The sequence below is a fragment of the Cygnus atratus genome, chromosome Z (assembly GCF_013377495.2).
Source record: "Cygnus atratus isolate AKBS03 ecotype Queensland, Australia chromosome Z, CAtr_DNAZoo_HiC_assembly, whole genome shotgun sequence".
Classification (NCBI taxonomy): Eukaryota; Metazoa; Chordata; class Aves; order Anseriformes; family Anatidae; genus Cygnus; species Cygnus atratus.
In genome coordinates this window covers 56,131,043-56,154,397 of record NC_066396.1, presented here as the reverse complement: position 1 = coordinate 56,154,397, position 23,355 = coordinate 56,131,043, and the positions used below count along the sequence as shown (strand labels likewise).

The 23,355-nt window shown below is 34.2% G+C and overlaps 1 protein-coding gene across 3 annotated transcripts in view; it reads left to right on the top strand.

The window, feature by feature from the left end:
* The window catches only part of CHD1 (chromodomain helicase DNA binding protein 1), a 54,594-nt gene that overhangs the window by 15,980 nt on the left and 15,259 nt on the right, over positions 1-23,355 (top strand). For 2 of the 3 annotated variants that reach the window (XM_035564194.2, XM_035564193.2), the window contains exons 3-24: positions 3,068-3,272; positions 4,314-4,418; positions 5,721-5,788; positions 7,912-8,061; positions 8,350-8,621; positions 10,117-10,342; positions 11,187-11,287; positions 11,537-11,715; positions 12,826-12,953; positions 13,495-13,711; positions 14,338-14,427; positions 15,240-15,430; positions 16,270-16,458; positions 16,766-16,928; positions 18,225-18,377; positions 18,786-18,857; positions 20,203-20,352; positions 20,940-21,088; positions 21,353-21,449; positions 21,538-21,633; positions 22,583-22,759; positions 22,922-23,082. In XM_035564194.2, coding sequence (XP_035420087.1) covers positions 3,068-3,272; positions 4,314-4,418; positions 5,721-5,788; positions 7,912-8,061; positions 8,350-8,621; positions 10,117-10,342; positions 11,187-11,287; positions 11,537-11,715; positions 12,826-12,953; positions 13,495-13,711; positions 14,338-14,427; positions 15,240-15,430; positions 16,270-16,458; positions 16,766-16,928; positions 18,225-18,377; positions 18,786-18,857; positions 20,203-20,352; positions 20,940-21,088; positions 21,353-21,449; positions 21,538-21,633; positions 22,583-22,759; positions 22,922-23,082 — 3,339 coding nt within the window. The remainder of the gene's footprint in view (positions 1-3,067; positions 3,273-4,313; positions 4,419-5,720; positions 5,789-7,911; positions 8,062-8,349; positions 8,622-10,116; positions 10,343-11,186; positions 11,288-11,536; positions 11,716-12,825; positions 12,954-13,494; positions 13,712-14,337; positions 14,428-15,239; positions 15,431-16,269; positions 16,459-16,765; positions 16,929-18,224; positions 18,378-18,785; positions 18,858-20,202; positions 20,353-20,939; positions 21,089-21,352; positions 21,450-21,537; positions 21,634-22,582; positions 22,760-22,921; positions 23,083-23,355) is intronic. The other variant, XM_050716213.1, reaches the window with a different exon arrangement.

Genomic DNA, 23,355 nt, shown 5'->3' with positions numbered 1-23,355 from the left:
TCAGTTGATATGAACCTTATTATTTGTTCTTCCTCTTTCTTGTAACCTCCTTTCTTCTTCTTCCCATCCTTTTGTTTTAAGCTGTAAATCTCTTTTATTGTCTTACATTATTAGTAAATGGGTTGAATATTGACTTAAAGATTTTTACTCATCAGGTAGTTACTATTGCAGCTGAGTCATACTAGGTTGCTCTTGTCAATAACAAATCAGTTTGTTGTGAGAAGCAGGGTTTATGAGAGAACTCTTACTCTGCTCGTCCTGCTACTAAGCCTCGTTGGAATTCATTCTTAGACAACTCTGGAACCTGGTGATGGGTTTTTATAACTTAACAGAGAGCTTAAGTGATATTTAGTCGATCTTTTCATAAGGAAAACAATTTGGAATCTTTTTTTTTTTTTTTGATATCTCACTCCAGAACAACTAGCAGTATCTGTGAGACTTTTTTTATTCTCACGGTCCCTTTGTTTTTGAACTTGCCATGTGCTTTATCATGAAGAACATCAAATTACTTAAAATTTCCCATCAACTGTGAATCTGACATAATTTTTTCTCGCTTATCTATAAATTGACTGGAAATACATTTTTCCTTTGACCTCTCCACTGTTATACCCTGTAGTGGAATTAGACGTTTTTCATAATGTTGGTAAGTTGTTTGGCATTAGATGGCTTATTCTAGAAACAAATTCCTCCATGGAACCTTAGAACAGAGGTACGTTATTTTGATTGCCTTTGGCTCTATGTGCTTTTGAACCTGTGGTTAGCACGGTGTTACTATGTATGATATATTTTACCACTGTTTGGAAAGCTAACTTGATTGTCATCCTTGTGGCACAATGTTTTGCATCTTTCTTGAATACGGTAATGTACCTTATTATTGCCCTCCATGTGAAAATTGCGAGCAAGCTTTGTCCTGCATTGAGATATTTGATTTCCTTTCTCTCTTCCAAGATTATGTAGGATTTGCACATTTTTGTTGCCTTTTTGTCATGTACTTGTCTGTCTGGTATTTACTTGTCTCTCAAGGTTTCTCTTTTCTCTATTTTCTTCATTTGTAGTTAGTGCTAACATCTGCAGTTCTTGTTATGTGTACTTACAGCACCTCACTATGCTGTTGTTTTACAATCATACAATCATGGAATGGTTTTGGTTGGAAGGAACCTTAAAGACCACCTAGTTCCAGCCCCCCTGCCAGGGTCAGGGACACCTCCCATCAGACCAGGTTGCCCAAAGCCCAATCCAGCCTGGCCTTGAACACCTCCACAGCTTCTCTGGGCAACATGGGCCAGTGCCTCACCACCCTCCGAGTGAAGAATTTCTTCTTAATATCTAATGTAAACCTACTCTCTTTTAGTTTAGAAACATTACTCCTTGTCCTGTCACTACACCCGCTGACAAATGAGTCCCTCCTCAGCATTCCTGAGGGACACCCTTTAGATACTGGAAGGCCACTCTAAGGTCTCCCCAGAGCCTTCTCTTCTCCAGGCTGAACAATCCCAGCTATCTCCGAGTCTTTTCATAGGAGAGGTTCTCCAGCCTTTTGATCATTCTTGTGGCCCTCCTCTGGACCTGCTCTAACAGGTCAAGAATACAAAGCTGCAGAAGTTTATAATAAAATAAACTGCTTGTAATACTGTAATTTAATGTAATTTACTGAGCATTAAAGGTAAGATAATATTTGTGTACAAGAACACTATTCTATTTAAACTCTTTTTGGTAAATCATAGTGGACTGCCCTTAATTTCTGGTAAACAGTTTAAACTCTGTTCATCTTCTGTAGAGGCAGCCTTGCTTGATTTTGCAGGTCAGGTTAGAATTAAAGCACCATCCTGAAAATCCGCTTTCTATGATAGAAAAGGGACGTTTGGGAGCAGCTTCGTTGCTTCACAGTTTTCTCTTCCACAAGTGTGAGGAAGGCCAGTAGCATTGGGTTTCTCCATATTCAACACCCTCTTCAGAACCAGGAAGCTTCACCATGGTTTGTTTCTTTGTTTCAAAGCGGGTAGGTGCATATGGCTGTTTGAGGTATACCCATCCCCAGCTGACTGTCAGCCAGGTGAATTGTGCTGACAGAGGTAGGAGTAGATCTTGATACCAGCTTTTATCATTTTTGGATTTTGTCAGTGTCATTACTGTGCTTTTCCAATGCTTGCAGTCAATGTGTAAATAATATGAAATAATTTTCTCTGTGGTGGCATGATTACAATATTTTTCCTCACAATATCTTTGAAATACGGTAGTATTAACCTGATTAAAACTTTAGCTTGGCACCTTTATGAAGTTGTTTAAAAAAATGTTTTTATATTTTGGGATGGTCATAAAATAAACATTGAAATATTGTGATTTCAAAGTATGTTAAATCTGGTGTAAAGTGCAGGTGGAAAAATTAGGTGGAGTAATTTGGAGGCTCAAAAGTAAGGAAAATGCCTCAGCACAAGTCTTATAATCAGTGACAAATTCAGGTTTGTCTGCATAGGGAATTTTACTGTTGTTATTTTTAACAAAATAAGATTGTAGCATTTGTTTTAAAGAGATGTGCTCTCCTTTGAATGAATAAATAAATAAATAAATAAGGGGGGGCTGCTGATCTATAAAAAATCAAGAGTTCTTTATATTTTAGTTGGACAGGTAAAGACATGTGAAGTATACTTACTCTCCAAAGGGGTGTGTGTGTGTGTGTGTGTGTGTGTGTGTATATATATATATATATATATATAAAAAAAATTCAGTAGATCTAAACAAGCATTTTTGGATGTGGGGGTGGAAAGTGTGAGTAGGTGAGAAACATTTGTATCACCTTTATTTCTCTTGCTTGACTCTCCATGTTAATCAGAATATTCTTGTTTTAATCCTTGCTTTTTTAGGTTTCAGAAAAAGTGTCTGATTAAACTCTGAATTCTTGTTTCTTATTTATTTTGACCTTTATTCATCTCATCTTATTTAATCAACTCAATATTTTTGTGTGCTACCCATGTATCTGGTCTAATGTAATAGTTGGTTTGTAGGTGAAGCCAAAGTTGTTTTAGATACCTTAGGCATTTTGTAATATCCTACTGTCTTCTAATTGCAGTCGATCAGATGATGATTCTGGGTCAGCATCAGGTTCTGGATCTGGTTCAAGCTCTGGAAGCAGTAGCGATGGAAGTAGCAGCCAGTCAGGGAGCAGTGACTCTGACTCTGGTTCAGAGTCAGGCAGTCAATCAGAATCGGAGTCCGACACATCTAGAGAGAAGAAACAAGTACAAGCTAAACCACCAAAAGTTGATGGAACTGAGGTAAAACAAAACATACAAATGAAGTCTTTATGGGGAAAAAAAGCATTGTTCTTGTTTCAAAGAGATTTTCTTTTAAAATAAAAAGTGTTTAGATTTTAATTTAATTGGTTATTAATTGCATGTACTGCAGCTGTCTTAAATATTTGTCTCAGTTTCTCATGACAAGTACTTGAACTGATGTTCTTAAATTCTCACTTGTGTAGGTATTTTGAGTTAGATGCCTACATAAATTTTGTCATGCAGAAGCACTAACTTACTTGAACCTTACCAAAGGCAATCAGATGAAATGTTGCTGTTTCTGAAATTCTATTTTTACATTGTTTCAGTAATACTTAGTTTCCTTGTATCAATAAATAGTCATACAAAAAATTCAAGCTTGGTACATACAGCTGGCTTTTTGTATCAAAAAGTTCACTAAGTTTAGGAAAAAGTGATGTTTTGCCCTCCTAAATCAAGTGGGCCAAAATTACCTGCACTCTCCTCTGTTGTATGGATTTGTTTAGGTGATAAACACCCATATATATATGTTATATATATTATAGTATAGTATTTAATAATATATTTTATAGTAATATGTTATTATAGTATTATATTATATATATATTGTATTATAGATATGAAAGGCAATAATGTAATCATTGTATAAAACTCAAAGACTGTTATGGATTGTCTTTATACTTTTGTTAATGTATTTCACTATTCTCATATGAAATAAAAACGTATTAGGTAAATAGTCTGAGCAGGTTTATCTGGAACAGCTTAAAAATTTTCTTTATAAAAGTTTTACATTAACAATGCCTACACAACTATTGTTAAACTTAGTGAAGGAACTGTCTCAAAAATTCTTACATAATTTTCTGTTTTCAGGAAATCTCACTGCTTTAAAATGGTATCCATTATTATTAGTGTGTGCAGTATTTTGTTGTGATATAAATAATATTGATATAAATAGTATTGATAAAATTGAGATTAGTCATAATAATTAGTCATAATCTTGAGTTTCAGTATGTTTAACTGACTTACATCTCAATTCCTACTCAGTTTTGGAAGTCCAGTCCAAGTATACTTGCTGTACAGAGATCAGCAGTGCTCAAGAAGCAACAACAACAACAAAAGGCAGTATCATCAGACAGTGTTTCTGAAGAGGTGAATAATATACATTAGTTTTCTTTACCATGTAAACATGCCTGTTCTGTTGCCTCATATGATAGATTACAGTTTTTTAGAGCCAAGCTGTATTCTGTAAGTGCGTGTTATAGTCTTAGTCTGTAAATGAGTCTGTAATAGTCTTAGTCTGTAAAAGTAATGTTCAAATAACTGACCTTTTTATAAGGAAAGGTAAAAACAGTTCTAGTTACTTGTCTTCAGATGAGTTATGCCAAAATTATAGCAGCCTAGATTTATGAATATCTTCAGGTAGATATTCTGTGATGTATGGACAAAATTTTCAAGCCACAAATTTTTTTCAAATTTTCAAGCCACACTTTCAAGCATTGTATTTTTGACCTATTGCGTTTCTTAAAGATAATTAAAAATGATAGAAGATTGTTCAACTGTTCTTTCTGTGGAAATGTAGCTGCTATGTTTTTCAAAAACTCGGTATGGAATATAAAACTACATATTTTTGTACAGTTACTACAAAATAATTCTTGTATTCTAAGAACCACACCTGAATTCTAGATATTTTAATACCTAAACCATTGGCTAAACTTGACTTTGTACAGCAGGAATATCTTCTAAGGAGGCTAGTGACAGTGAAATGGTACTTACAAATCAGGTTTTTCTCCTTCATTGGAAATACTACACTGGTCACACTTACTTGGCTAGATCTGCTTTTGTCTGGTTTAGCTACTCATTGTTAACTTAATCTCACATCAATAAAACATTAATTTACAGCTGTTTCTAAGTGTCTCTTTCTGAAAGCTGTTTTTCAGGATAAAAATGATCTAAACTTTGTCCCTATGAAATGTTTTTTTGGAAAATCTAATTTTGAGAAGATTCTTTTTTTTTTCTTTTTCTGAGAGTAGAGAGAAGAACAAACATAATATTCTCAAAACTTTCTTAAACTGGTGTTTAAATGTGAAAGATTATAGAAGGTTGGAGAGCTCTGAAAGGTTAGGAGGTTTTATTATTTTTTTGGTAGAACCATCAAATTGATTAACTTGGAGCATCTGAAGCCATGGCTTTATTTTATGTAGGCATAATAGTTATTTTTTAAGACTTTTCTTCGTGATGTTCTGTAGAGCTCTGCTGGTACAATTTATTCATAGATGGTTAGATACTAAAACAACAGCAGTCCTTATCTTAGTCTTCTATATTAGTCCCTTTGGGGGATGAAGAGAGTAAAACATGAACAATATGATGTCAATTTGAATGTGGGAGATGAATACTATAAGTATTTCATTCTTGTCATTGTAATGAATAGTATATTTTTTTCTTCATCTGCAGGAGTCATCCAGTAGTGAAGATTCTGCCGATGACTCATCCAGTGAAACCAAGAAGAAAAAACATAAAGAGTAAGATATTTTCATAAGTAATATCACATAATTGTTTGTCACAGTGATGTGTACTCATAACTGATACCTTATTTTCCACATTGAAAATGCTTAAGTTCTCTTTCTAATTCATCTTGTTCTTGTGTTTCTCAATTTTGATTGACATTTTGGAATACTAAAAAAAAAAAACTTTTAAAGAAATATCTATATCATATTCATTTCTGAGCAAAAGTGTCTGCAGCATTGTTCAAAAACATTCATTAGTGCTTTTATTTTTAAAATAATTTGTTGCAACATATTTTTGAGTGTAAGGCCCTCCTTAAAAGTTTTTGTAGAAATTGGAAACTCCTTAGGTTGTCTCATAAAATTAAAGATGGAATCTCTTAGTCAGTGCCAACTTTTTCTTATTTTTTTTCCTCTGAAAAGTTCAAAAGTTGTTACAATTCTGACAGTAATTAGCTTTATTAACTGGAAAACAAAGTTTCATTGAAATTGTTCTGTTAGATCAGTTAAGTAGTAGACCAAAAATTTGTGAGAAGCATTATAGTATGTCACATAGCAATGAGAAGTGAATAGGCATAGTGACCTGTGTTTTTTGTGAATGCTGTGTAGAAATGGAACTGTTCTATCACTCTTCTCACAATTAATGAATCATTGCACTTCCCAGGGTTGCTGCTATATTGTCTTCATGAAATGGTAGTTGAAAAAAAAAGGGCAAAAAACCTATGCAAAACAGTACTTTTCTAATGATGAGTTGTTATTCATAGTCTTCTGCTACTTAAAAATTTGATTGCACCTAATAACATCCTCCGGTACAAGAAGCGTATTTAAGTTTAGGAACCGATAACCAAATCACCTCATATACCCAATGCTTTAATTTTGTCCTACAATTCTCCTGAACAAGTATGTCTGCAGTTGCTATATGATATGCAGATCAGAGATTTCTCAATATGTAACTTGGTACATGATCAAGCCTAAGAGGATTGTGCTTTATAACTGTGGTCTGTATTTCCAAATAGATGTATGTTTTGGACTTCTCTCTCTCCCTCTCTCTCTTTTTTTTTTTTTTTTTTTTTAACTTAATGCTTGCAGAAAAAGTATAAGTCATGATTTCTTGCCATTGCGCATGTACCATCTGTACCATATGCTTACATACCTAAGTCTTGGATGACCAGAACAATGGGACTGTAATTTCTGCCAGGGCCTAATGCATATTTAAGTGAGAGAGAGGTCAAAGCACTGGTTCGTAGGCTTCCTTACTGGAATTTTATGGATGAGAATTTTTTGGTAATATTCCAACTTTGATAAACATCAGTACAGCTCTAGCACCTTGGTCAAGGAAACCTAAACCTGATGTTAGATTTAGCAACCTTTCAACAATGCATACCATTTTTTTTCTTCTCCATGAAGATATCGAGATTAATTTGCCTATATTCAGTTAGAGTCTGAGGAAATGTATTGTTCATTATCTTCTCTGTTGCAAAGTTGATCACTGCTAAGCAGGAGCAAGGAGATTCTGCTCAGAGTCACAAGTGACTTATTCATAGTATGCTGTCTGGTTGTGAAGCTCTGATTTAGGAACTCAGCGGGAGCTTTTGGGAGCCAGTGCCTCTCACAGGTGCTGCAGTTCAAATATTTTGGCATATTTCTCAAATCTGCTTCTGCATTATCTTTTGGTTTTTTTGTGCCAAAGCTGCTGATTATTCACATGAGGCACAGGGAACATACGTATTAGAAAATACAGGACTCTCCAGAATGTACGTGACAAGGTTTTATGATTTGAGCATGTGTAAGTTCTGAGAAATATGTATCTTTCTAGTTAGACTTATTAAGTTCTTTGGTTTCTTAATGTCATTCTTAACTCGTTACTTCAAGCTGAAATGTGTGTAGAAATCCAGATTTTTGTTGTTTTGAATTTTACCCCTACTTCTCGATAATGGAAGACTTAGTTCAATTCCCTTTGAAGCCATTGGGCATTTTTGTTTATCATTCATGACAATAATTTTTACAACTTTCTGTCCATCGGCTAAAATAACTGTTTTATTTCTGTGAAGAATGCTTGAATTACAATAGATAACTATGGTTGAATATCTGATTTTAAAAAAAAACAAACTGAATTACTCTTTTGTCTTTCAATTTTACAGCGAAGACTGGCAAATGTCAGAGTCAGGATCAGTATCAGGAACTGGTTCTGATTCTGAATCAGAGGAAGACAGGGATAATAGCAGTTGTGACGAAAGTGAATCAGACTATGAGCCAAAAAACAAGGTCAAAAGCCGGAAACCTCCAAGCAGGTAAGAAGTCCTTTATACTCTGGTACAATGTCTAACAAGCAGTTAAGTATTGTACTGCTAATACATATGCAAATAAAATCATTAACATATATTTTAAATTTATATTTTTTAAAGCTACCAAAGATATTACTAATACCGGTACTTTTTTACTGAATGCCTTTTCCTGCCTTCTGTAACTAAAAGTGTTGTAACTGGGCATTCAAGAAACACATATATTCAGAAAGTATCACAGAAGACTTTTGGTTGTCCAATTTGTCCATTGTTGTGTTGTATCTTACTGTCTTCAAGAATTAAGCCAAAAAGTGGGAAAAAGAGTGCAGGACAGAAAAAGAGGCAACTTGATTCATCTGAGGAGGAGGAGGATGATGATGAGGAGGATTATGATAAGAGAGGATCTCGTCGCCAGGCAACAGTCAACATTAGTTACAAAGAAGCTGAGGAAACCAAGACAGATTCTGATGATTTGCTGGAAGTTTGTGGAGAAGATGTCCCGCAAACTGAAGAAGATGAATTTGAAACTATAGAAAAGTTTATGGATAGTCGAATTGGCCGAAAAGGAGGTACTTTTTAACAATGTTCTTAAGATACTGGAGTGCATTGTGGTGCAACTTTAGCATTCTTAGCTGTAAGTCTCTGATGTTTAAAAACAGCAATCATTTTAAAATACTGGAAAGTTGTCATCTTTTGTTTCTTATATTCATAAAGATGTTCCTTTTTAAGTCCTCTTCTAAGCATTTCAAAGTAAAATGTAGAAGAAAGTCTAAGTAGAAGGAAAAATAAATAATCAGAAGAGAGCTTCATATTGTATAAATATGTATCATATTTTTACACCACTGTTTGCACAGTTCAGTGGTAATTGATTTGTATAAATTGTATTTACTGGAGTGGAGAAAGCAGACAAGATCGACAAGTCTGCTGACCAGTAAGCCTGAGCTCTGAAAGACTGTTGGGAAGGATGAACCACTGAGACTGTGATTTCAGTTATTGCTGTACAAATTGTCTCAATACAGTGCAATACATGGAATCACTACAAAATAGATATAGAATTTAAATGGTTCACTTGCATGTGAAGTTCTACATGTATTTTTATGAAGGATAGTAGGCATGTTGTATTTCCATCAGTTGCTGTCATGTGTTGTCCAGCAGTTCTGCTTTGAGTTTGAGGCTGCAAAACAGACTTCTAATTATCTATATAAGTAAATAAATAAATAAAAATATATAAAATGGTCCCCTTGCACTTTAGAGCTTCTTTTCTCCATTGGTTATACCCAGTCACTAAATTTCTGACCCATCTCAGAGCTTGCACTTTCCTCTCAACTTTCTTCTCCTATGCTGTCCTAAGTTCTATCATATCCTGTCCCAATGCCAGGAGTGCATAGTGTTGCTGCTGTGTTCAAAGTCTTCTGGACTAAGCTTCTTATATTCTACCTGCCCACATGCTATTGCTGCTTGTGCTTTATATTGTTGTTGCCACTCTGTTGCTTTGTCTGGTCACTGCAGCTTGCCGGGCTCATTTCCTTACTTGGCTGTCCTCACAGAAATGAGCCTGTTTCCTGCTGCTAGGATGGTTCAGTTGTGATACAGACTGTACTTAATAATTTTCCCAGGTAAGATTCCAAAGCCAGAAAATGGAGTAGAACACATTTAGGGAGAAATAGATTCATAGCATCATAAGCTATGATTACTGATGTCTCAGTTGCCTTTTGTAGGCTCAGTGATGAGAATAATGTAACAGAGAAGACAACAAGCAGTGTTAGTGGAGCATTCCCTGGCAATCACTTTGATTTAAGTAGGAATTCAAAGAAAATTCTCATGAGAAATGATTAGATGTCATAGATTAGATACAGAAGTTTGGATTGCTTTTTGTGATTCTCTTTGACTACTGTGCATGTATTAACATATCTACATAATTGTTCAAATAAATGTAATAACATGAGAACTGTAGATATGAGTCCAGTTACATGCTTATATAAAAGTATCAGTAATTGCTCTCTTACTGGTTAACTTATGACAGTGCACACTTAATTAAGGATTCTGGTATGGTTTCTTTTTCAGCCACTGGTGCCGCAACCACCATCTATGCAGTTGAGGCAGATGGCGACCCAAATGCTGGGTTCGAAAAGTCAAAGGAGTCAGGAGAAATACAGTATCTTATTAAATGGAAAGGCTGGTCACACATCCATAACACTTGGGAAACTGAGGAAACACTGAAACAACAAAATGTTAAAGGAATGAAGAAACTGGACAACTACAAGAAAAAAGATCAGGAAACGAAACGATGGTGAATATTTTTATGAGGACTTCTATGTTGTATATTTTGTAACAACGTGGCTGTTTCATAACAATTGTTTTGTAACAGTTATGCTTCTGAGACTTGTTACCTCTTTATGAGGGCAAGGTTTCAAGTGTCTGTACAACAGGAAGACAAAAACTTTGAAAGCTGAAGCCTCCTTAACATGATCCCATAAGATAATCTGAACTTGATTTTAATGTATCTGCTATAAATTAAGTTTTAACAAGATGGGTAGTGTTTAATAATAATAATGAATTTGTTATTGAACTTTTTTCAGTTATGTAGGTTTTTTGCCTTAGAGATAGATTAATGTTTTCTTGCTGTCTTAGCCATTTCATATTGTTTTTAAGAATTTAATTTTCTTGGCTTGAATCTCTGTTCAAGCCGGAGAACCAAGAATTGAAGAAATCCATACATTTCTGTGTCATCTTTCTAGTATTCAATTTATTACAATGCTTAATATATTTAATGAACACTGGTGGGATTTTCAGCAACCTCAAGTGAGATGGATTCTTACAGAATAAGCTACCCTCAATACTGTTCCTTGAAAATACCCTATAAAGTATACTACTTGCTGAGAACAGGTATTCTGAATTATCAGATTGTGATTGTAATTGTGTCTTTCGACAACCATCCTTGGTCATTAATGTTGAGGCGCCTAGGCCAGATGCAACACTTCTGTAGTAGGAATGTCTGAGCTGTAGCCCCTTTCAAAGAAATGCTCAAAGCAGTATTCCTGTGGTGGTTACACTCAGAGGTTTATTGTTGCTAGATTTTCTTAGTTTTAGAACCACACAATGTAATAAGTGCTGTAAATAAATTCCTATTGCAGGCTGAAAAATGCTTCTCCAGAAGACGTGGAATATTATAACTGCCAGCAGGAGCTTACAGATGATCTACATAAACAGTATCAGATAGTGGAAAGAATAATTGGTATGTTACAAACCTGCAGACAGAAAGCAGAGAATATTTTGAGAATATTTTATGCTCATTGCTCGTGTGTTGCGTTTGTAGGTAAAAATGTGGAATGTTACTAACTTATTTTTTAATTCAAAACAAAATTTTGGGTAAAGGGAAGTTGTGCTGTGAAGCTAATTTATGTTGTCTTATCACCTAAAATGAATGTATTCTTAAAATACAGAAGGAAAATATTAATTTGGTATCTCTAATACGTTTCTACAGCTCATTCAAATCAAAAGTCAGCAGCTGGTTATCCAGACTACTATTGCAAATGGCAGGGTCTACCTTATTCAGAATGTAGCTGGGAAGATGGTGCTCTCATTGCCAAAAAGTTTCAGACACGCATTGATGAGTATTTTAGCAGAAATCAATCCAAAACCACTCCTTTTAAGGACTGCAAGGTGAGTAAGTAATTTCAATGGATTTATAATAAGTTGTACTGGCTCTGGCTGTGATAAAGTTGGAATAGAATAGTTTAGTTGGAAGACGTCTACAAAGATGTAGGTCCCACCTTGCTGGGAAGCCTGTTTCAGTGTTTGACCAATCTCACAGTAAAGAAATTCTTCCTAATGTAGAAAAGGTACAATTGTTTGGTCTGTTGCTGAACAGTGTTTGCACACTGTTCAGGTCTTCTTTGTTTTTCGCTGTGCCCTCCTTTCCCCCTTCTCCACCCAGAAGCAGGCTAGGGGTGGGCAAGTGTTTGAAAGGGAACATACATAGTCAAGATGGAACAGGTGACCGAAACTGGTCAGAGTGGCATGTAATGTCATGCTCATCATTAAAATTGAGGGGGAAAAATCAGAAGTTCCATGGTGATCTTTGCTTGGAGACTTAATGGGTCTGCTGGTTGGAGGTCACGTGTGATTGGTTGTTTTTTTGTTGTTGTTGCTCTTTTATATTTATATTTCTTTTATATTTTCTTTTTTCTTTCCTTCACCTAGTAAACTGTCTTTGTCATGATCGACAATTTTTTTCTCACTTCTGCCATTTCAGTTTTCTCTGCCATCCTTGTTCAAACCAAACAACTGTACAGTGGTTTAAAAAAAAAAAAAAAAAAAGTGAAAGTCTCTTATGCATCAAGAGTATTTTACATATTACAAAATGTTCTTGAAGGTTGTTTGAGACCAGTAGTAATGATAGATACATAGCAATGTATGTGTCAAACATCTACTACTAAGAATGGCTTTTCATAGTGATTAATCCTCTGCTTTTTTACTGGCATTCAAATGGCTTGTTTAGTATTTTACTTTGTTTGAAAGGTAAACTTAGTAAACAGTGGGTTAACATAATTCCCATTGTTGAAGTCAGATGACCAATCAAACTGATTTTAGCTTGCAAATTGATTTATTTATTTTTTTTTTCAAATTACTCATTTTCACATGGCCTAGTGTTTGGTGGTGGATGAAGACGACTTGGTGACCCCACAGATGCCTACTACTACATTTTCTATAGAAAGCCATTCTGGTAATTGCAGTCAGTAGTAAAACTGATGCTCAGTTTGCTTTCAACAGGTTCTAAAACAGAGACCAAGATTTGTTGCACTAAAGAAGCAGCCATCTTACATTGGAGGACAGGAAAGTTTGGAGTTAAGAGATTATCAGTTAAATGGATTGAATTGGCTTGCTCATTCGTGGTGCAAGTAAGTATAGTTTGTTTGTAAATTCTAAGCATTCATAAAAACTTCAACGTTATTTTTTTTCTATATTTATTGAGGCTAGATGGCTTACTACAGTAAGCTGAAAGTAGAGTCCAGAAAGGACTGTTTTTGCTCAAAGAAATCCTAAAGCTACTAAAGTTAATTACATGGTTGGTTTCAAAAAACAGTTAAGCTCTGCGTTTGTTTTGCTTTTACTTTCTGTGTGGGAGTAAGTCATATTTTTAAAAATCAATCGGAAAAAATAACTAAGACTACAAAACTGAAAGAATCAAAGCAAAATCTTCTGAAATGCCAACATTAGTGTTACACTTATAAGATAGACCCCTTAAGAATGCTTCCAGGCTTTTTGTTAATTTTGTTAATTTAAGGAAATAGTATCTACATAAACTTCTCAAAATGTATAGTTGCAAAATCTGGAAAACTTGTACAAGTAGTTTTTGTATTCAAGATAATAATGTCTTCTTGTCCATTCCCTTCCTCTCTCTTCATCCCCCTCTTCCTCATTCTTTTTTTTTTTTTTTAGAGGGAATAGTTGTATTCTTGCAGATGAAATGGGTCTGGGTAAAACAATACAAACAATTTCTTTTCTGAACTACCTGTTTCATGAACATCAACTGTATGGGCCTTTCCTGCTGGTTGTGCCACTTTCTACTTTGACATCTTGGCAAAGAGAGATTCAAACTTGGGCTCCTCAGATGAATGCTGTAGTTTACTTAGGAGATATAACCAGCAGAAATATGGTGAGTATTTCCCTTCATCATTAGAAAAGCTTATTTGTAAACCACATTCATTTCATATTCCTGTCCTCCACTAATTTCCAATATTTTGGTTAGAAGTGAGCAAATAGTTGCTGAAACACTTAAGATGCAAATTGAAAGGTCAGGTTATGATCCTATATAAATGTGCATGAAAGATTTCCATCCTTCTTAATAATAAACAGGATTAAAAATGTAGTCTTGCACCTGAAAACAAATTGTCTTCTTCCATATAATTATTTATGTGGATAAAATAAAAACTAATATGTATGCAAGCCAACCACAATCTTAATTTATTTTCTGAAAGGTTCTTGTTTTGTTTTGTTTTGTTTTTTTCTTAATCTGTCTTCTCAATGTTAGTAATCTTATTTATTAAAGCAAAAACTGTTTTGTGCAAATTCTCTGCTGTTTATTCAGAGGCTAACAAAGTGGTTTGGAGTGCTTAGCTTTGAAGTTCAGTCTTGTGGAAGTTCAGTTTGTGTGTTGTGCTTCTGTTCTGTGATCAGATTATTGAACATCTTTAAACATTTATATTGCTGTAGTGCTTATGTCTCATTGATTGATATGATTTTTTTTTCTCTAGCTTACTGTTTACTTAATTGTTTTTGTAGATAAGAACTCATGAATGGATGCATCCACAGACCAAACGACTAAAGTTTAACATACTTCTGACAACATATGAAATTTTGCTGAAGGATAAGGTAATTCCACTAGCTTTTTCAGGGAGATGAAACCATTTGTCCAGTGTAGAATTCTTGTTAGACTTGCACATATTTGGGTTCTCAGTCATTAAATGGATGTGGAGTGTGATGGATTTTACTTTTGGACAGTGTGTATTTTTCAAGCACTTCTTGCCTTTTTGTGTGTGTGATGAGCCTTTTTACATTTCATCAAGCAGGTAACGCTTCTAGTTTGCTTGAGCTTTTCATTACTGTAATGATCTCCTCCCATCAGGAGCTGTACTTTCCTTGTATCATCAAAGAGCTGAAAAAGAACCCAGCCCATTACCCAAACATCTTTGAAACAAAATTTTGAAATCCAAGATGACTTTTCTTCATTATTATGCATACAGTAGTGTATTACTACTGTGTCCAGGACAGTAGTACACAGAGTTATTGTTAGTCCTTCTAAGAGTATATGGAAATTTTTATAGACAATGAGAAGAACATTTTGATTTGTTTGGGAAGAACAGGTCAATAGCTTCTGTGGTTGGTAGTTTTTTGTTGTTGTTTGTTTGTTTGTTTTTCTGTTATGAAAATTAATGTGGATCAGACTGTGCTCCCTTTTTTCATCTTTTAACTTGATTTATACTTTCTTGGGATGTTTGCATATGCTTTCTTTGAACCTGGCTAATATAAAAGTGATGGTTAGTACTAAAGACATATAGCTGTCCATATTTTATTAAAATAATAAAAAAAGAAAATGATGGTATTTATATCCTGGTTATAAAATGCGAGAAATTACGTACTATGTTTATCTGTGTAATGTTCACCTGTTTGTCCATTTCTTTAAGTCATTCCTTGGCGGTCTAAATTGGGCGTTCATAGGGGTTGACGAAGCTCATCGTTTAAAAAATGATGACTCTCTTCTGTACAAGACTTTAATAGACTTTAAGTCTAACCATCGACTTCTTATTACTGGAACTCCTCTGCAAAACTCCCTCAAAGAACTTTGGTCTTTGTTGCACTTCATCATGCCAGAAAAGTAAGGAAGAGCATTGTTCTTGTAAATATTTTTGTTCAGTTTATTAATATGAAATAGTGTAGTGATTTGAGAATCAGTAAAGGTAGACAATAATACTGTAAGATTGTTTAAATATTCTGTGCAATGTAGATGTATAGTCCTGTTGCTGGTCCTGTTGCTGAATAACCCCAGTAGTAGTTACTTCACCATTATAGTAGTCCACAAGAATCATGGATTGAGGTGTACTGGTAAGGGCCCAGAAAAAAAAAAAAAAAGGCTTACTCTTAACATAAGAGGAAAACTGTATAGCTTTACTATGGGGAAATAGGATGAGATTAGGGCTATCTTCTTGTCTGTGTTAGTACTGTAAATGAAAGCAAGTTTGTACCGAACTGCCTGATACCCTGTATTTCAGTCAGGTGGCTATTTTTCCCATTTGTTTTAAATACAGTGAGCTTCCTGTATTGATCTGATTTTTTATTGACCTCTGTTTGTACCTAGATTAAATGAGAAGTAGTGTTAGAGCTCACATTCATATCAGACATCTTGTAAATGCCAAGCAATGTTCAATTGTCTTGCAATCAAAGCCACTGTGGTCTTTTATTTAGTAGTTTATTTTTAAATTTAATTCTGTAAAAGTGTTTGGGAAGTTCCATTCTTCTATTTACAGACAAAGTATTTGGAATTTCTTGAAAGATCAAAATTCAGAAATTGGTTAAATTAAACAGGAGGGGGAAGAAATCCATTTGGAATGTTTATACTTTTTTTTTTTGTAATTGTGTTAGCATTGTTCTTAAATACTACTTCTTTTGGTCATTCACTCTGTCACTATTTTACACTTACTTTCTTTTATATTGTAGATTTTCCTCCTGGGAAGATTTTGAAGAGGAGCATGGCAAAGGAAGAGAGTATGGTTATGCAAGTCTTCACAAAGAGCTTGAACCGTTTTTGCTGAGAAGAGTTAAAAAAGATGTAGAAAAGTCTTTACCTGCAAAAGTTGAGCAAATTCTGAGGATGGAAATGAGTGCACTGCAGAAACAATATTACAAGTAACAAATTTTTTTAAATTTCAATGTTTTAATGATATGTCTACATGTAAATTACTGGTTTAATATTTTTCATAGTGCAGTTTGAATTTGGGGCAAAAGAGTAAAAATCAAGCACCTTTTTAGGATTTCACAACAGTGAAGTTCTGTGAAGCAAAGGTTTATTGGTCTAATCTCTGTTTATTTTGCTTCTGTTGTTTGGCATATTTGTACATTTTTACTAGGAGCTGCTTTTTTTTTTTAGTTCATATTTTGAGAGCTTGTCTTGCCTCCACATCTGGTTATTTACACTGTATGTCTTACATCATAGGTGGATTTTAACAAGGAATTATAAAGCCCTCAGTAAAGGTTCAAAAGGCAGTACGTCTGGCTTTCTGAACATTATGATGGAACTCAAAAAGTGTTGTAACCATTGCTACCTCATTAAGCCACCAGATGATAATGAATTCTATAATAAACAGGAGGCCTTACAGGTAATGTCATTTTGTTTTTAATTTGGGGAATTCATATTTGTAATGTGCACACTGTAATTTTATAGTGTTCTGGCAATTTTTTAGTTCTTATTAAAGTATTAGGAAAGAGCAAGATCTCTGAAAACGTTTATCCTGGACTTTACAGGTAAGTGAATTGATTTTTGTTTCTTTATTGGAACTGAACACTAGACAGATCTCTACTAAATAAAATATCAATGACTTTTAATTGCAATCAAAACGAAAAAGAAATAGTTTGAAACAGGCTATGCATCTTCACACAAAATGAATTTAAGACCTATTTTAAACCCAGACAAAGTAAAGCAGCTAAACAGAGGAATGTAAGGTAAATGGAAATGCAGGTGACTGGCAGTGGTACGCCAGCAATCTCTGTAACAGCATAAAGCAATCTGCAGAATGTTTTTAAGCTTTTTGTATAACCAGATATGCCTGCAAACAACCAAGCTGAAAGGAAATAAAAGTAATGATCATTGAAATCTGTCTGATTTTTTTGCTGTTGTTGTTGTTCCAGATGAAAACAATTATCATTACTACCAGAGATGGGCTGTAATTTTCGTTTTTAGTAAATGTTAACTAATATTTGTACCAAAACTGCTCAGAAGCAAAACAGATTAAAAAAAATAATAATAAAAATTATCAATGATGTGATTTATATCAACATAACTTTTTCTAAAGATTTTTTTCCTGTAAGCCTCGAAGTTGATAACTTAAACATTTTCCCCAAAAATACTAGTTTGTGCAGCGACAATTGTGATTGCAAGCTATTTTGTAATATGAAACCTTTTTTAAAGCTAAAGGAAGTGTCATTTGTAACTTGGCACACTCTACAGCTACCTCATACAAAATTAAATCCCTTATAACTGCTCAAACATTATTTCTATTAATTGCAGACTTTTAACAATTACTTCTTTGGTTGACTTTAATAAGTTTTTTTTAGCTCTTAATTATGAATGAACACATTCTCCAAAATTCTTTCTCAGCCTAAAGAGGCCTAATGTTTAAAACGTTAAATTCTGCATTTGCTTTCTGTTCTTGGTTCCTTTCGGAATAACTAGAAGTCTGGATATTGTAACCCACCTAAAGTCTCTTAGGCACCACAAACAACAGTCCTATCATGCATATTTTAAAGTATGTATGTTATAAGGAGTGACGAATGTTTTTGTTTTTCTCCCACATCAGTAGACAGGAAGACAAACCTTAAAAGAATGTCTGACCACCTGCATACTTACTAGTATCGAGGTGAACTGTTTTTGTAATGCATATTTCTTGTTTTGATAGCATTTAATACGTAGCAGCGGGAAACTAATCCTTCTTGACAAGCTACTGATTCGTCTGAGAGAACGTGGCAACAGAGTTCTGATTTTCTCTCAGATGGTGAGGATGCTGGACATCCTAGCAGAGTACCTAAAGTATCGTCAGTTTCCCTTCCAGGTAACAAGCCTAGTAGTCTTGATCCTGAATTTAAGAAAAATCTTTTCTGTACTCTGAGGGTGACAGAGCAGTGGAGCAAGTTGTCCAGAGGTTGTGAAATATCCATTCCCCGTGATAATTAAAAGCCAAGTGGACATGATCCTGGGTAACCTGCTCTAGTGGACCCTGTCTGAGCAGAGGTGTTAGACAAGATGACCTCCAGTGGTCCTTGCCAACCTCAGCCTCTCTGCGATTATCTGATCTTTACCACTTTGCTTAATAAAAGAGTGTCCTTGAATTAAAAAGATGATGCGAAGCACTAACATTCCTTTTTTTCCTTCACATTACTGATTTGTTGAGAATTCAAGTTGCTCTGATGAGAATATAGCATAAGAATTACTTTTAAACTGTAGTATTCAATCTCTTTAGAGACTTGATGGATCAATAAAAGGGGAATTGAGGAAACAAGCACTGGATCATTTTAATGCAGAAGGATCAGAGGTATGGTATTTTTTTTTCCTATTTTATGTTTTCCCAAGAAATATCAGAAGTGTTCTGTAAAAATGAATGTTGAGAAAAATAAGAAATGCATCAATAAGTTTGAAAATCCATTGTTCTTGGCTAGAGTGTAAGGTTTATGTCTACTTTTTTAGATTTTAGATTTAATGCAAAGCACAGAACTAAGTTGTGTGTCTTTGTTTCAAGAACAATGAAAAACTGATTTCTGGCGATTCTTTGTGTGACTTGTGAATTTATAAGTGTCTCTGTTACAGCTTTTTTTTTTTTTTTAAGCTTAGAGGATTTATAGCTTATATAACATTCGTAATATACAAGCTGTTCCATTTGATCAAGTTAAATCTGTCTCCTTTTTCTGGGGCACAGGGAGTGATTGTTTTTTCTTGGTGATAGGATTGCATTTCTCAGTTGCTGCTGAGCTTCTGTTTCTGCTACAATTGAAGAGGAAGGACTTAACTCTGCGAAGTAAACTTCAGATATATCTTAAATACAGAAGTTAATTCTGTTTTAAATCCCTAGTATAGACATCATTGCCTTTTTCTGAAAGCTTTGCAGTTATACTGTACAACTGTACAGTTTTTGAGGAACCTAAACTTCACACGGTATTTAACAGTGAAGGCAAATTTCACATTTGTGCAGCAACCAAATTATGTTCTCTGCTTTATCTTCTATTTCTTTCCTAAAAGTTTGTAACGTTTCGTATATTTTTGGCCATTAATGAGCAAAGATCTTCATGGAAATATTTTACATAATTCCCAGGACTCATTCCTGAGAGTCATGGTTTGCTGTTTTCTGTCACTATACTAATTTCTTTTTCCTATTTTACTTTCTCTCAAATTTCATATGTTGTTTTATTGCATGTCTCAAGCTTGTTTATAAATATATTGAACAGCAGTGACCCTTCAGGAAGAATTCTGCCTCCTGTCTCTTAATTTAACTGGTCATATGTAGTCTCAATGTCTCCCCTAGTATGCCATGGCTGATTAGTTTTCTTAAGTGGGTAGGTGAAGGGAAACTGTAGTTTTGTTACATACAAGGCTTTAACAGCAGAGTTCCATACTTTTGTCCAGTCTTCTATTCGACTGGGTTTTTTGGTTGGCATCTAGGATGCTACAGCCTTTAAACCACAAAGGAATGAGCATCAATGTCTATTGCAAATAGTTATCAATGTTAGCTTTATACACAAAGAAACTTTCCCTATAGAACGATTACAGAATTGACAGTGTATGACTCTAATGTGTGCCACAGAATGCATAAATAAGTGTCACAGTGGTTCATTTAAGAATATCAGAACTACTAAATACAAAACGATTTCATTTTATGATTTCAGGACTTTTGCTTTTTACTGTCTACCAGAGCTGGAGGATTAGGTATAAACTTGGCGTCTGCTGACACTGTAGTTATATTTGATTCTGACTGGAATCCACAGAATGATCTGCAAGCACAAGCTAGAGCTCATAGGATTGGACAGAAGAAACAGGTACATTCAGCTGTAAGCTCCAAACCTGAGGGACAGTTCCCTACAGTGGCTGTCAACTGTCTGGGCCATTGCAGTATTCGTGTATTTTGAGAATAATTAGTACTTGGCTGGATGTGTTAAAAATGTTAATAATGCTCAATTTTTATTTATTTTTTTTAAATCTCCTTAAATGGAGACATAATATGGCAGCTGTGGTATATGTATGGGGAGGGAGAAGAGTTGTGGACTCGTCTGTCCCACCTTCATTGGCATCATGTCATTCTGGAAAATAACTCCATCAGCTACATTCCCATTACTTAAGTATTTCGTAGTTCTCTTTGGGTTTCTTTTTTACTTGGGGTAATAATCAGAAATACAAGAGTTTTGCTTGTGGCAATGCTTGTGGCTAATCACTGAAGCTTAAAAAAGACAAATCTTAAGAATTTATTTCTCTATTTTTAAACTGCTTATGTAAGACCATAGTAAGAAGTTTGAACTAGTATTTCATAAAATAAATAAAATTCAGATGATGTGTAGACAAGACAGACAATTCTCCTTGTTGTTGCTCACTTATTTAAATACATCAAAAATTTACATTTAAAATACAGGTTAATATTTATCGTCTAGTCACAAAAGGATCAGTAGAAGAAGATATTCTTGAAAGAGCCAAGAAGAAGATGGTGTTAGATCATCTAGTAATTCAGAGAATGGACACTACAGGAAAAACTGTACTACATACAGGTTCTACTCCTTCAAGGTATATTTTTATTATCTTACACGTCAATTTGTATTTAATTATATTTGACAGGTAAGTAAAATTGTCAGTAAGTTCACTTTGTTAATGAAAGGCAAACCAAGGTTAAATAAATAAAAACTGCAAAGTGTTTTGTCTTTGTAGATTTTTGTTTCCATATCAAATTTTAATTGACAGTAAAAAGAAAGCTTAACTGGCTCCTGGTTATAGAGAATTCTTTCAGTCTACTAAAATAAAATGTTTTTCCTGAAACATCCTGTATTTCAGCTCAACACCTTTTAATAAAGAAGAATTGTCAGCAATTTTAAAATTTGGTGCAGAGGAACTTTTTAAAGAACCTGAAGGGGAAGAACAGGAGCCCCAGGTAAGTAATGTTTCTAGACTTGAAAAATAAAACAACCCAACGTATGTATGAATTATTTCATTATAAAGATAAATTCAATCTTTTTCAGGAAATGGATATAGATGAAATCTTGAAGAGGGCTGAAACTAGGGAAAATGAGCCAGGTCCATTAACTGTAGGAGATGAGTTGCTTTCACAGTTCAAGGTATTGCTCTGTCATCTCCCTCCTGTCATAATTACTTTCCCTTATTAAAAACTTCTGTTTTTCTTTTATGTACCTATCTCCTTCATTCTTATAAAAGAGATGCCACAATAAGTTAACTCTCTATCTCTTTCTAATAATTTTCATTATACCCTCAGTACAAACATTTAAAAATATTTATAATGTATTTTACTAATAAAATAAGAGATATTTATGAACGTGTTAATGAGGAGAGGTTTGGGTACTGTTGCATTAATGCCTTTAATGTTAAGCAGTTGTGGTACTTCTGAACACAAAATATAATGTCTGGATTTCTTAACTGATGACTTTTAGAAATTGCTTTCAGCACTGAAGTAAACTTGAATGACAGATACTTTCTGTCACCAGCTGTCACCAGCTAGACATATTGTCATGTGGGTGATTTTTTTTTTAATTTAAAATATATAGTATGATAAGTGTTTAGATCAGTAGGCTATTAAATCACTATTCTGCTGATGGTTCATGTACAATCTTTTTTAATTCTTACGGTGTACTGTTTGGATAGTTTTGCATTACTACAGTCTCAAATGAACCGAGGCATTCAAATGTCATTAGACTTATTCTGAAGGAAGTTAACTATAATATAGCTACTGGGGATGTGCTTTGTTATGCTCTACATTAGTCAGCTTTTAAAAGAAGAAGAATTTTCATCTTTTCTGAGCCTATATTGCGTGGAGTACATCTGTATCATAAATGAGCGAAAATATTTTCATTAGAGACAGTGTTTCTTGAAACTTATACGTATAGATTTTATGTGTATTATAAAGCAGTAATAAATACAAATGCATGAAATATATAGATGCATAAAATATGCCATCAAGAACTTAGGTTTCCTAAAATATCTTTTGCTAAGTTTTGCTTAAATAAAGTCATTTGTTTAAGTGATGAAAATACGTACGTTCTGATGTATAAGGTGGCCAACTTTTCCAATATGGATGAAGACGATATTGAGTTGGAACCAGAAAGAAACTCAAGAAACTGGGAAGAAATCATCCCAGAAGTCCAGAGGCGAAGAATAGAAGAGGAGGAAAGACAAAAAGAACTTGAAGAAATATATATGCTCCCAAGGATGAGAAACTGTGCAAAACAGGTACCTCTGGGCTTTAACTGACTTGTATTTTTGTTTTGTCTTTTTATTTTTATTTTTGCATTTTTTTTCCTTCTCTGAATTCATATTTTTGACAGGCTAGGTAAAAGTTTATTTTGTTTGTGTTAATAATGTAGTTCTGAACTGTTTATTCTGAAATTCCAGATCAGCTTTAATGGAAGTGAAGGAAGACGCAGTAGGAGCAGAAGATATTCTGGATCTGATAGTGACTCCATCACGGAAAGAAAACGTCCAAAAAAGCGTGGAAGACCACGAACTATTCCTCGAGAAAATATTAAAGGATTTAGTGATGCGGAGATCAGGCGGTAAGATATGGGGTGATGTGCATGTTTAAAGGGGCAAAACAGTTGTTTTTTTAAATCATTATAGAGTTCAAAAATACTAAAGACAGTCTATTTTTGTGAAATTATTTGAATTTTTTCTTTCTATTTAATGTTTTACCTTGAGGAGGTACAAAAGCAGTTTTTGTACTTTCTGGTGTTGACATAGTTGAACTGTTATGGCCAGAATTTGAATCCATTTTGGTAAGGGATAAAATTAGCTTGGAAAATGATTCTTGATTGTTTTTTACTTGATTA